The sequence below is a fragment of the Hypanus sabinus genome, chromosome 4 (genome assembly GCF_030144855.1).
Source record: "Hypanus sabinus isolate sHypSab1 chromosome 4, sHypSab1.hap1, whole genome shotgun sequence".
NCBI classification, from domain to species: Eukaryota; Metazoa; Chordata; class Chondrichthyes; order Myliobatiformes; family Dasyatidae; genus Hypanus; species Hypanus sabinus.
In genome coordinates, this window is record NC_082709.1 from 150,159,389 (window position 1) to 150,173,630 (window position 14,242).

The 14,242-nt window shown below is 40.4% G+C and overlaps 1 protein-coding gene across 1 annotated transcript in view; it reads right to left on the bottom strand.

The window, feature by feature from the left end:
- The window catches only part of gdap2 (ganglioside induced differentiation associated protein 2), a 55,666-nt gene that overhangs the window by 37,484 nt on the left and 3,940 nt on the right, over positions 1-14,242 (bottom strand). The window contains exons 2-4 of the mRNA XM_059968375.1: positions 5,977-6,116; positions 4,719-4,872; positions 3,549-3,637 (exon numbers count right to left, since the gene is read on the bottom strand). Coding sequence (XP_059824358.1) covers positions 3,549-3,637; positions 4,719-4,872; positions 5,977-6,116 — 383 coding nt within the window. The remainder of the gene's footprint in view (positions 1-3,548; positions 3,638-4,718; positions 4,873-5,976; positions 6,117-14,242) is intronic.

Here is a 14,242-nt window from a genome sequence, read left to right on the forward strand (position 1 = left end):
TGCTTTCATAACCACTTTATCAACCTACTTGATAATCTATGGATATGAACCCCAAAATCCCTGTTCCTCCATACTGCTAAGAATTTTGTCATTAACTATTAATTTTGGAAATTCAACTTTCCAAAGTGTATCATTTTACTTTTCTGGATTGAATTCCATCTGCAACCTCTCAAACCATATTAATGTCCCATTGTAATCTTTGACAATCACAAGCTAAAGTCAAACTTACTAACCCACCCTTCCACTTCCTCATCTAAGTCACTTATAAAAATTACAAAGAGATCTCAAGACAGATCTGCGGGGAACACCACTATTCATAGACCTCTAGACAGAATATTTTGAAATACAGTGCAGAAAAGAAACTTTTGGTCCTTCGAACCACACCACCCAGCAACCTCTAACAATCCTGATTTAACCCTAACCAAATTATGGGACAAGTTACAGTGCCTAATTAACCTACCCTGCATACCTTTGGACTGTGGGACGAAACCAGAGCCTTACAAAAATCCATATACATCACATCCTCCATCGGCATTAATTTGTTTTGCCATTTCCTTGATGTATTCAATCAGGCTTGTGAAGTAAGACCTGCTCCTCAAAACTATGCTGACTATCTCTAATCAGACTATACTTCCTCAAGTGCTTCTAAAACCTTTCCCCAAGAATTCTCTCCAATAGTTAGCCCACCACTAATGTATAACTCAATGGTCTAAATTCCCAGGATTATCCCCATTTCCTTTCCTGAACAAAGGAATAACATTTGCCACCCTCCCAATCTTCTGGTACTACTCCTGTGACCACGAGGATGCAAAGATCAGTCAAAAGCATAACAATCTGTTCTCTCGTTTCCTGTAGAAACCTGGGATATATATTGTCTTGCCACAGGGAATTATCTATATTGTGCAACACGTACAAATGGTGGGGGAATTCGCCAGATCAGTCAGCATGTGGAGGGGAAGTTTGGGCTACTGAGACCCTTCATAGGATTGGAAAAGAAGGGGGAAGCCAGAAAAGGGTGGGCAGAGGGAAAGAAGTACAGACTAGAAGGTGATAGGTGAAGCCAGGTGTGTGGGGGATGGGGGATGAATTAAGATAGGAGGTGAAAGGTGGACAAGGTAAAAGGCTGGAAAGAAGGAATCTGATAGGACAGGAGAGTGGACACCTTGTGAGAAAGGAAAGGAGGAAGGGCACCAGGGGGAAGCGACCGGCAGATAAAGAGAAGTGTAAAGAGGGAGGCCAGAGTGGGGAATTGAAGAATGTGAGTGGGAGGGAGAATTACTGGACGTTAGAGAAACCAGATTGGAGGCTACCCAGACAGAAAATGAGGTGTTGCTCCTCCAACCTCATTGAAGCAGAAAAGGAGGCCACAGACAGAATGGGATGGGGATTGGAGTTAAAATCGATGGCCACCAGGAGATGCTGCTTTTTGTGGAAGTTGCTCAACAAGCAGTCTACCAATCTAAGTTGGGTCTGACCTAAGTAGAGGTCGCATTGGGAGAGTCAGATACCAAAAGACCAGAAGCTACAGGAGCAGAAGTAGGCCATTCAGCCCATCGAGCTGCTCTATAGATGACACCAACAGCTTCGCAGTTTAAGTGTTTTGCAGCTCTGAATGGTGGTGAGGGAGGAAGTGCATGGGTAGGTGCAGAACTTTTTTTTCATTCAAGGATAAGTGCCAGGAGGGAGATTAGTGGGGAGGGATGAATGAACAAGAGAAACACAGAGGAAGCAATCCCTGCAGAACGTGGATAGTTGGGGGGGGGGGGTGAAACAAAAGATGTGATTGGTGTTAGACTCCCACTGAAGATGGCTTAAGTTGAGGAGAATGATGAGCTGGATACGGAATCTCAAGGGTTTGTAGATGATGACAAGAGGAACTCTCTCCTTGTTAATGCGGCATGAAGATGGGTAGAGGGTGGATGTTCAGGAAATGTGGAAAAGGGCAGCATCAATGGTGGAGGAAGGGAACTCCTTTCTTTGAAAAAGACGGACATCTCTGACGTACCAATGTTTTCAACTTCCGGCACATCCTCTTTCTTTACCTGGACATGTTCAAATATATCAGCCTGTTTTACACTGGCCTCACAATTGTCAAGGTCCCTCTCACTGGTGAATACTGAAGCCAAGTATTCACTAAGGACTCCCCACCTCTTCTGCTATCCCTGATCAATAAACTTAGTAGCTCTGCATTTTCTATGAATACCTTTTGGAAACGGGGAATGGTGAAAAGGGTGAATTTTACAGCAAGTGGCAATAAAAAAAAGCAAAAAACAGCAAATAATGAAGTTCAAACACGAGGAAATCTGCAGATGCTGGAAATTCAAACAATCACACACACAAAATGCTGGTAGAACATAGCAGGCTAGGCAGCATCTATAGGGAGAAGCGATGTCGACGTTTCGGGCCGAGACCCTTCTTCAGGACTAACCGAAAGGAAAGATAGTAAGAGATTTGTAAGTAGAGGTGGGGAGGGGGAAATGCGAAATGATGGGAGTAGACCAGAGGGGGTGGGATGAAGCTAAGAGCTGGAAAGGTGATTGGCAAAAGTGATACAGAGCTGGAGAAGGGAAAGGATCATGGGACGGGAGGCCTCAGGAGAAAGAAAGGGGGGGGGAGCACCAGAGGGAGATGGAGAATAGGCAAACAACTAAATATGTCAGGGATGGGGTAAGAAGGGGAGGAGGGGCACTAACGGAAGTTAGAGAAGTCAATGTTCATGCCATCAGGTTGGAGGCTACCCAGCCGGTATATAAGGTGTTGTTCCTCCAACCTGAGTTTGGATTCATTTTGACAATAGAGGAGGCCATGGATAGACATATCAGAATGGGAATGGAGCGTGTAATTAAAATGTGTGGCCACTGGGAGATCCTGCTTTTTCTGGTGGACAGAGCGTAGGTGTTCAGTGAAACGTTCTCCCAGTCTGCGTGGGGTCTCGCCACTATATAAAAGGCCACACAGGGAGCACCGGGCGCAGTATACCACACCAGCCAACTCACAGGTGAAGTGTCGCCTCACCTGGAAGGACTGTCTGGGGCCCTGAATGGTGGTGAGGGAGGAAGTGTAAGGGCAGGTGTAGCACTTGTTCTGCTTACAAGGATAAGAGCCAGGAGGGAGATCGGTGGGAAAGGATGGGGGGACACGAGTGGACAAGGGAGTCGCTTAGGGAGCAATCCCTGCGAAAAGCAGAAAGATGGGGGGAGGGAAAGATGTGTTTGGTAGTGGGATCCCGTTGGAGGTGGCGGAAGTTACGGAGAATTATATGTTGGACCTGGAGGCTGGTGGGGTGGTAGGTAAGGACAAGGGGAACCCTAAATAATGAAGTTGATCATTTGTAAAGAAATCACGTCAATGAAATAACAAAACTGGACTCATGACTGAATGTAATTCAATTGTATTGAATTACAATACAATTCCAATGACCAACAACCAGGGCCTAGAATGTGAAACTTAACAGATGTACAGATGGTAAAAGACATTAGACAGTTTTGATTAAAGCAGCAAAAGTATCCTGCTTTGGCTTTCGTGAAGTTAACTGGAGCAACACGTACTCAGAGCTATGTTGGTAGCATCCTCCAAAGGGTAGCCCCTTTTTGGTGTATTGATGACAGATAATCCCAATGAAGTCATTGAATGCTCCCTAGAAGAGGTCAAAAGAAACAGATCAGGATGGTCTAACAGAATGCTAAGAGTTAACTTTACTTTTGGTGCACACATCTGAACTGACATCTAAAATGACTGCAGAAAGCAACGTGCTAAAAATTGCAAAATACTGTTAGAATCTCTTCATGTACAACAGAGTTTAAAGGAAAATAATTGTGCTCTATGCCAGTGTACCAAATTGCATTTTTAAAAAATCAGAATGATTCTTAAGATAATAAGCCTCAGGTTTTTTTTTTCGCTCTAGTACATTCCAGATCACGTGTGTGATTTCACTGAGAATCCTTTTCCATGCTCAGTTGGGTATTTCAAAGCAATGATTTTATTTAATAGTCATCTTTTCGTACTTCTGCACTTGTTAAATGATGATCAGAAGAATAAAAGCTAAAAATCATAGTACCCTTTATACAGTATACCATGACTATATATGGCATATGGCAAGCAATTAGCCTCAAATTCAGTGATCAAACTTTGATCTTAACCTCCAGTTATTTCTATGTGGAGTTTGCATGTTCTCCCTTTGAATATGTAGGTTTCACAAGCACTCCAGTTTTCCTCCTGTATTCCCAAAGGCAAGCTGATACTATAACTTGTCTGTAGAAATTGCTCTATATGGGCAGCAAGATAAAAAGAGGAAAAAACAAGGAGATGATGAGAATGGAAGATAAAATAGACTACAGATAGCCAAGTATGGGAACAGGACTCTGAGGGAATGTGCTCAGAAACTTGGTATAGACCAAGTGGTCACCTCTTCTCACAAAAGGGCTAAAGCAAAAGCTAAAATCCAAAAATGGAAAGCAAGTCACTTTGATTCCAAAATAATGCAACAAAGTACTGCTCTGGAAGATCAACTGGATCAATGCTATAGTTTTTTTTAGATAAAAATGGAAATGGGAATTCCAGTAAAATAGAAAACTCTAGTAGGTATGGTAAGTTTCAAAAAAATACATATAATTCAACCCTTGCCCATGTGTTGAAAGGGAAATCAGGATTATACTTAAGAACCACAGTAAATCACTTCTTCCTCTACTTTTGTAACTATAAAACACAAGAATACTTACCTGGCTAACAGAAGTACACTCCTATAGCAGCTGTACAAGGAACTTTCAGCAGCTGTTCTGTACTTAGCATTATATCGCGGCCCTACAGTATGGATAATAAACCTCGCAGCCAAATTAAACCCTTTTGTCATTTTCGCCTCCCCTGTGCGGCAACCTTAAAACAAAAATTATTTCACATTTCAGATCACAGAAGTATTTGCTGTTGCTCGTAACACATAACATATCTATTTAATTCAACAGAATGGATTTTATTAGCCTCTAAATGACAACACTTTTTAATGTAAATTCTTAACTCAGGTGATAAACCAACAGCTACTCATTCTAAGATCCACCTCATGCTAGTGCTGAAGGGATACAGAGGTTGTAAAGAACTCAAAATAGTAGTCAAAAACAGTATTGCCGTGAACAAGATTGCAAGCTGAAAAGTTAATGAGATTAATAGGGATTGTACAGAAAAATATTTGGAGAGCATTACAAAACAATTAAAGCAGCAAGAGAAAAATCCCTGATAGCAACCATTTGGAAGATGATGGGGGAAAATATATTATTCAAAAGTAGCTCATTGAGTGAAACTGTAAAAATCAGAATTTTAATGGACAAGTATTAGGCCTGGGGAAGAAAGAGATGTAGAAGATGGTACAAGGAGTTGATATGTGACCACATTAGCACAACCAGTTTGGGTGGAGCTACTGCCAGAAGCAATACACAGAAGAGCGAGCTTCAAGAATAGGAAAACCCATAATCTCCCAATCAGACTATGTGATATTTTTAGGGTGCTCCAGATCTGTCCCACATCTCAAAGACATGCTTACAATATTCAATGGATATAGCAACATAAAATATAAAGAGAAGGAAGGACAGTGTGCAGAAAGTCAGAAAGTGGTCAGACCTAACTGAATCCAGCATGAAAATTTCCAACAGCAAAATCAGAAATGGAGCCAGAGTAGTTAGAACTAACTGCAACAGGAAACACAACCAGAGGTGGTTATAAATATGATGGCGATTTGGGCAATGGAGTGGAAGAGACTTCAGTGAACGTATCACACAGAATAACATCTCATTAAACCTACCATGACAACTTCTATTCAAAATATAATAGCTAAGTTTTTTTTCTTAAAGAAAATGTCCAAAGACAACTGAGCTTTTGTATAAAAGTGAGACACACTTCTTTACTAGCTAAATGCATCCAGCCCAAGATGAAACAGGGAATGTTTACTTCCTTGTTTGAACCATTTTGGATTTATAGGATGGATCTCACCTTTCAATTTCTGTAACTCGTCCCTGAGTTCAGGTCCTGCTTGCAGGTGGATACTTTCACTTATAGGATTCTTGTCAAATAGGGATTCATTAGTGGTGTTCACAATGGCTGTGCACCTCAGCAAGACTACATCGCCTTTCCTAAAAGAAGAACCACCCTGTTAACATTTGAACACTTGGTGCCCATTTGAATTTGTTACATTTATCATTTAATAAAAACAAAGAATACCAACATACGAGGGGTGATTGATAAGTTTGTGGCCTGAGGCAGAGGAGTCAATTTTAGAAAACCAAGCACATTTATATTTCAATATAGTCCCCTCCTACATTTACACACTTAGTCCAGCGGTCGTGCAGCATACGGATCTTGGACCTCCAGAAAGTGTCCACAGCAGGGATGATTGATAAGTTAGTGGCCTAAGGTAGGAGGAGATGAGTTATTAACTTCAAACTTTCTGCATAATCACTCAGAGTTGACCTGCATGTTCATGTAATGAGAGCTGTATAACTCATCTCCTTCTACCCTAGGACACGAATTTATCAATTACCCCTGCTGTGGACACTTTCTGGAGGTCCAAGATCCGTATGCTCCACGACTGCTGGACTAAATGTATAAATGTAGGAGGGGACTATGCTGAAAAATAAATGAGCTAAGTTTTCTAAAATTGACTCCTTCTACCTTAGGCCACAAACTTATCAATCACCCCTCGTAAGTAATTATGTTAAGTTGAGAGCCCACCACTCAGTGGCATCATCAATGTAGACCACAAGTTTGCAAACAACTTGGAACCTTCTACATTAAAATATCTCAAAACAGTACACAAATCTTCTCAAGGAAAGAAATTAAAAATGAACAAACTACATCCTGAAAAGAAATGCTTTGATAAAACTTTTAGGAAGAGGGATAGAAGGACAAAGGAATGCAACTCTAGAGCAAGAACAAGAAGCTGAAGGCTCTGTTTATGTCTCAAAACTTTCCCTTATTAAATGCCACCCTTCCTGTTCATTAGCAACACACACAAAAATGCTGTGGAACTCAGCAGAATAGGTAGCATCTATGGAAAAGAGTAAACCGTCAATATTTCGGGCTCAGATCCTTCATTAGGACAGTTTTTAGAGACAGGTATAAATAAATGCCCAGAAAATGTTCAAGCTCACTTAATATATTAAAGTACAATCAAACCACACCTAGGGCACACATCCTCTCTGCAAGTCCACCAAGTAACAATACATTGCCTAATTAGAAATACTGTCACAAATGTCCTGGTTAACAGTAGCAAAAGTCCATTAACAATTATGCACTATGATCACCTTTTTAAAAAAAAAGTCACGTATGTGGAATGGAAAACTAGTTCCAAAGATTCAAAGACAGATGCTTACACAACTACTGATTAGGGAAATAGCAATACACTGAATGCTACATTGCCAAAGTACTTCAATCCGAATCAGAATCAGGTTTAACATCACTGGCAGATGTCATGAAATTGTTGTTTTGCAGCAACAGTACATTGCAATACATAATAATAAAAACTATACAATAACTGCATACAAAAAAGAAAATTAAATTAGTAGTTGAAAAAGAGGAAAAAAGTACTGAGGTCGTGTTCATGGGTTTATTGCCCATTCAGAAATCTGATGGCAAAGGGGAAGAAGCTGTTCTTGAAAGTTTGAGCGTGTGTCTTCAGGCTCCTACACCGCCTCCTTGATGGTAGCAATGAGAAGGGGGCATGTCCTGGGTGATAGGAATCCTTAATGATGGATGCACCTTTCGGAAGCATCACCTTTTGAAGGTTTCCTGGTGCCAGGGAGGCTAGTGCCCAGACAAATTTGGCAAAGTTTACAACATTTTGTAGCTTTTTCCGATCTTGTGCAGTCCCCTCGCCTCCATATCAAACAGTGATGCAACCAGTTAGAATGCTCTCCACCGTACATCAGTAGAAATTTGAGTGTCTTTGGTGACATACTAATTCTCCCCAAACTCTTAATGAAATAGCCACTGTCATGCCTTCATTGTAATTGCATTGATATATTGGGCCCAGGATAGATGCTTAGAGATGTTGACACCCAGCAACTCGAAACTGCTCACTCTTTTCACTTCTGAACCCTCGACTTGCCTTCCTTGAAGTCCATAATCAATTCCTTAGATTTACTGACGATGAGTGCAAAGTTGTTGCTGCAACACCACTATCTTGCTCTTGTATGCCTCATCGCCATCTGAAGTTCTGCCAATATTAATTTGTCTAAAAATTTATAGATGGCATTGGAGCTGGGCCTAACCACACAATGGTGGGTATAGAGAGAGTAGAACAATGGGCTAAACACGCATCCTTGAGGTACACTAGTGCTGAATGTCAGTGAGGAAACGTTATTTCTGATCCACACAGATTGCGGTCTCCCAGTGAGGAAGTCAAGTATTCAGTTGCAGAAGGAAGTACACAAGCCCAAGTTTTGGAGCTTGTTGAATAGAACTAAGGGTATGACTGTGTTGAACGCTGAGCTGAAAACAATAAGCAACAACCTGACGTAGGTATTGCTATTGTTCAGGCTGAGTGGAGCAGCAGTGAGACTGCATGAGCTGTAGACCTACTGTGGCGAAAGGCAAACTGAAAGGATGGTAGATGAACTTCCAGAGATACAGAAGCAATGCCTGTGTCAATCAGTCCATTTATAAAATCAGTTTCATTGAAGCCTCTGAAACCATGTATTCTTAAATACCAGATCAAAATTCACATCCACTCCTCAGTCAATGAAATAAAATTTTGATTGTACATGAAGCCAAAGTTCTGGATGGCACTCAGCTATTAGGGAGGACAAAGAAACAGAAGAAAGCAGAAGAGGTAGATTAGAGAAAGGGAAGTGGTTAGTATTACATTGTCTCTCATTACTCCATGACTTGCAACAGAAATGATACACTCAATTCAAAACCCATCTCAGTTCTGCAGAAGGTAGGTGGGATCAGGAAAGGAAGCAGGCAGTGACAATTTCCATCTGTGATTCCTATAGTATCGCATTAACACCATGTAAATGCCTTCTTATTTATGTCAGCAAAGAAAGCTAATCTGTTTAAGCTCAGTTGATAGCATTATAACAAACACACGTCTGTAAGGATATAAATGCAAGATGAAATCCAGTACCAGTAAAATGGAGATGCCACGATGAATACCTGAAAAAAAAAGCACCAAAATACAATTGTAAGAAGCCAGGACAATGCAGCTCCTTAGCCAAAAGGCAATAAAGTACTTACACTGTCAGTAGATTATGAGCTGCATGAGATATTTTGCAAAGCGAATGAGAAAACTACCATAAAGCAACAATCAGATTTGTCGATTGGTCTGACCAGAAAACATGCTTTTTTCTTATTAACGCAAATTTTTAAATTTTGTCTGAATAAACATGAAGTTTTACTGTAGTTTTTGCAGTTACAATTTTACAGAAGGTGTATCCCAACAAGGTGCAATTGCGCACCTTGTCATGAAATATTTATAACTACAAAATTCCATATTAAACACCACTCACCCTTTTTTCAACAGGGATCAAGAGAAGTCTACCTTGCGTTTGTTTTAATGTTAATAACCACTGCCTTAATACTAACATTAACTCACGCGTACTAGGAAAACCAACTGCTACTAATTATATTGGTGTCATCTTTTATCACTGATTACCTCATAAGACAATATCTTATAATACTCTTGGTCTGGTGAGATTGTGTGTTTGTATCTCACCTGTGAGAATAAGTACAAAGTTCAAGTTAATACTTCAGAAGGAGCACAGTATTAGTGTTAAACAAAGCACTCCATCTGATAGATGGGAAAGGTGCTGTGGCATTTCGTCCATGAATAGCAGAACTATTGCTATTTCCCAATCAACATCCTTAAAATGCCATGATCATATTAGTAGTTCTGTGGAGGAAAGAAAAATAGCTGATTTTTTTCAAACATACCAAGTGATCAAACTTCTACAGAACCATGCATTCTCCAGTAACTAATGAAGTCAGTGTGGGGGCCACAGACTTACACAGACATGGCAGAGGATACCTGATTGGATTGGTATTTGTAAGTTGATATAAATTACAATAATAAGCTGCAGGTCCACAATGCAACAATCAGTGAAAACCTGTGCCAAACTTAGCTCTATCAATGCCAAACTATCTTTCTTGCTGTTTTCTGAAAGTTCACCACTCTCCGAATGAAAAGGTTTCTCATCTCAGATGTGAATGCTCTAGCCTTTATATTCTCAAATTCTGTTATCAGGTGTTGAAGTTCACATAGAGGACATACATCGATGGTTACTGGCATTGTCACCAAGATACAGTGAAAAGCTTGCCCTGTATACTGTTCATACAAAACAAATCATTACACAGTAAGTACACTGATGTAAAACAATGACAATGCAGAATAAAGTGTAATAGCTGCAGAGAAAGTACAGCGCACGATGATAGGAAAATAGATTGTAAGGTCAAGAGCCCATCTCATCCTACAAGACATCCATTCGAGAGCCTGATAACAGGGTGATAGAAGCTGTCTTGAGCCTTGTGGTCTCTGCTTCTACCTGATGAGGAGAGAGGATGTCTGGGCTGGGTGGGTCTGTGATTATGCTAGAGGATTTACTAAGGCAGCAAAAAGTACAGGTTGAGTCCTTTAAGAGCTTGATACGTTTCAGTGAGATCTCCTCTAGCTTTTCTAAACTCCAGAAAATAAAACAATAGGCTACTTATTTTGTCCCCATCCCTGCAGGCAGCCCAAAAAATCCGATCCATGAGAACTATACCTGTTTTTAAAGTACAGAACCAAAGTCACACATAATATAGAAACATAGAAAACCTACAGCACAATACAGGCCCTTCAGCCCACAAAGTTGTGTTGAACATGTCCCTACCTTAGAAATTGCTAGGCTTACCTTTAGCCCTCTATTTTTCTAATCTCCATGTACCTATCCAAAAGTCTCTTAAAAAACCCTATCGTATCCGCCTCTACCACCATTCCCGGCAGCCCATTCCAAGCACTCACCACTCTCTGAGTAAAAAACCTACCCCTTATATCTCCTCTGTACCTACTCCCCAGCACCTTAAACCTGTGTCCTCTTGTGGCAACCATTTCAGCCCTGGGAAAAAGCCTCTGACTATCCACACATCAATGCCTCTCATCTTATACACCTATCAGGTAACCTCCCATCCTCCACCGCTCCAAGAAGAAAAGGTTCACTCAACCTATTCTCATAAGACATGCTCCCCAATCCATGCAACATCCTTGTAAATCCCCTCCGCACCCTTTCTATGGCTTCCACATCCTTCCTGTAGTGAGGCGTCTAGAACTGAGCACAGTACTCCAAGTGGGGTCTGACCAGGGTCCTATATAGCTGTATCATTACCTCTCGGCTCCTAAATTCAATTCCACAATCGATGAAGGCCAATATACCGTACACCTTTTTAACCACAGAGTCAACCTGGGCAGCTGCTTTGAGTGTCCTATGGACTCAGACCCCAAGATCCCTCTGATCATCCACACTGCCAAGAGTCTTACCATTAATACTATATTTTGCCATCACATTTGACCTACCAAACGAACCACTTCACACTTATCTGCTACTTCTCAGCCCAGTTTTCTATCTTATCAATGTCCCTCTATAACCTCTGACAGCCCTCCATACTATCCATAACACCTCCAACCTCTCTGTCATCAGCAAACTTACTAACCCATCCCTCGACTTACTCACCCAAGTCATTTATAAACATCACAAAGAGTAAGGGTCCCAGAACAGATCCCTGAGGCACTCCACTGGTGACTGACCTCAGTGCAGAATGTGACCTGTCTCCAACCACACTTTGCCTTCTGTGGGCAAGCCAGTTCTGGATCCACAACCCTCCAATCATCCGTAATCTCTCCCGTCCCCAATGATGATGCAAAGATGATTGCCAGAGGCTCAGCAATCTCCTCCATTGCCTCCCACAGTAGCCTGGGGTACATCTGATCCTGTCCCAGCGGCTTATCGAACTTGATGCTTTACAAAAGCTCCAGCACATCCTCTTTCTTAATATTTCTAAAGTTTTTCAGTCTGCTGCAAGTCATCACTACAATCACCAAGATCCTTTTCCATAGTGAATACTGAAGCAAAGTATTCATTAAGTACCTCTGCTATTTCCTCTGCTTCCATACACACTTTCCCACTGTCAAACCTGATAGGTGCTATTCTTTAATGTCTTATCCTCTTGCTCTTCACATACTTGTAGAATGCCTTGGGGTTTTCCTTAATCCTGCCCGCCAAGGCCTTCTCATGGCCCCTTCTGGCTCTCCTAATTTCCTTAAGCTCCTTCCTAGTAACCTTATTATCTTCTAGATCTCTAAAATTACCTAGCTCTCTGAACCTTTTGTAAGCTTTTCTTTTCTTCTTGACTAGATTTATTACAGCCTTTGTACCACAGTTTCTGTACCCTACCATAACTTCCTTGTCTCATTAGAATGTACCTATGCAGAACTCCACACAAATATCCCCTGAACATTTCTTCCGTACTTTTCCTTGAGAACATGTGTTTCCAATTTAAGCTTCCAATTTCCTGTCTGATAGCCTCATAACTCCCCTTACTCAAATTAAATGTTTTTTCTAACTTTTCTGAGGAATTTTCTAAATATTCCTCAAATTAACACCAAGGCCCAATTCATCTGCACTATGATTTGCTTAGTCTTTATTCAAATCCTCTCATATGATTTGCCTGATTCTTTGCTTGCTACACCTGCATGTTTGCAAATAGTTCTTTTTTAGTATCAACACTACTCAACTGCCATATAACAAAAACAACTCACTTTTTGGTTATGTGCATTAAAGTGGATTACCTCATATTTTCTACATTATATTCCATCTGCCATCATCCAAATTATTCATATCCCTTTGAAGCCTCTTTAGTGCTCATGATCCCAACAATTTCACCAGTGTAGGCAAGTTTGGAAATAAAACACTTGATTCTCTCAAGCAAATCACTGATATTGACTACGAAAAACTAGGGAGCCAAATATCCATTCCTGTGATAACCTGCTAGTCACAACCTTGGAACGATTCATTTATTCCCAATCTTTGCTTTCTGTCCAACAACTTATTCTCAATCGATATTAGTACACTATCCTCAATTTCACATGCTATAACTTTGTTTTTATCAACTTTTTGTGTGGGACCTTATTGAAAGACTTTTAAAAATACAAGAAACAGAACATACTAGTTAGTGCCCCTTCATCCACTTGACTAGTCACAATCACAAACTTAAAGAATTCCAAAAGATTACATCAATAGATGACCTTCCGTTTATAATCCAAGTTGGCTCTGCTGGATCCTGTAATTTTTCTCAGGTGCATCACATATTATAGATTCTAGCATTTAGCACACATTTAAGCCACCAAATTTTTAGAACTTTCGAAGATGATAACCAGAGCACGTGCAGTTGCAAATTAGTTCTTTACTTGTCTACCATTTCCTTATTCCCAATCATAAATTCGCCAAGTTTTCTTTAAGGGGACTATATTTGTCCTCATTAGTCTGAGCACATACCTATAAAGTCTCTCAAAACTCATTTTATGTTTCTTGCTGGTCTATATTCACAGTCAGTCTTGTCTTTCTTTGTTAATTTCTTGACCTTTCATTGCTGAGTTCAAAAAGGTTCCTAACCATTCAGCTTACAACTATTTACGGCAACTTTAAAAGTTCTCTCTTGATTTAATTCATCCATTAATTTCTTTTGCCTGATATGGATAAACACTAACTGGTTGGGTCCTGCACTTTAAAGGAACACAATATGCATCTCATAACTCAGGCATTTGTTTCTAAATGCTGATCATTGCCTATCCACCATCATATCATTTAATTAAAATTCAGGTCACACATGGAACTATACTGTCTTCTAAACTCAGGATTAAAGATCACTCTTCCCTGTAGGTCCCTTGACAACAATGTTATCAATTAACCATTTCTTGATGCACAACAGAACCAAATATCATTTTTTCAATGGTTGGCTCCTCGAGAAAAGCATCGTGTATACTTCCATGAATTTATCACCTTATCATGTCAGTTTTGAATTATTCAGCACACACATTAGTTAAGGCCTTCTATGATTACTGTATTATCTAACACAAGCACCTCCAATTTGCTGACTTATGATCCAGCTAATATTATAAATGTTTGCTGCCAAATAACTCCCAACCACCTTTTCTGATTTTTGCTATCCTTGGCTTGCCTAAAATGGATGTTTTCTACATGATCACCTATCAAGATCATTTTTCACTACT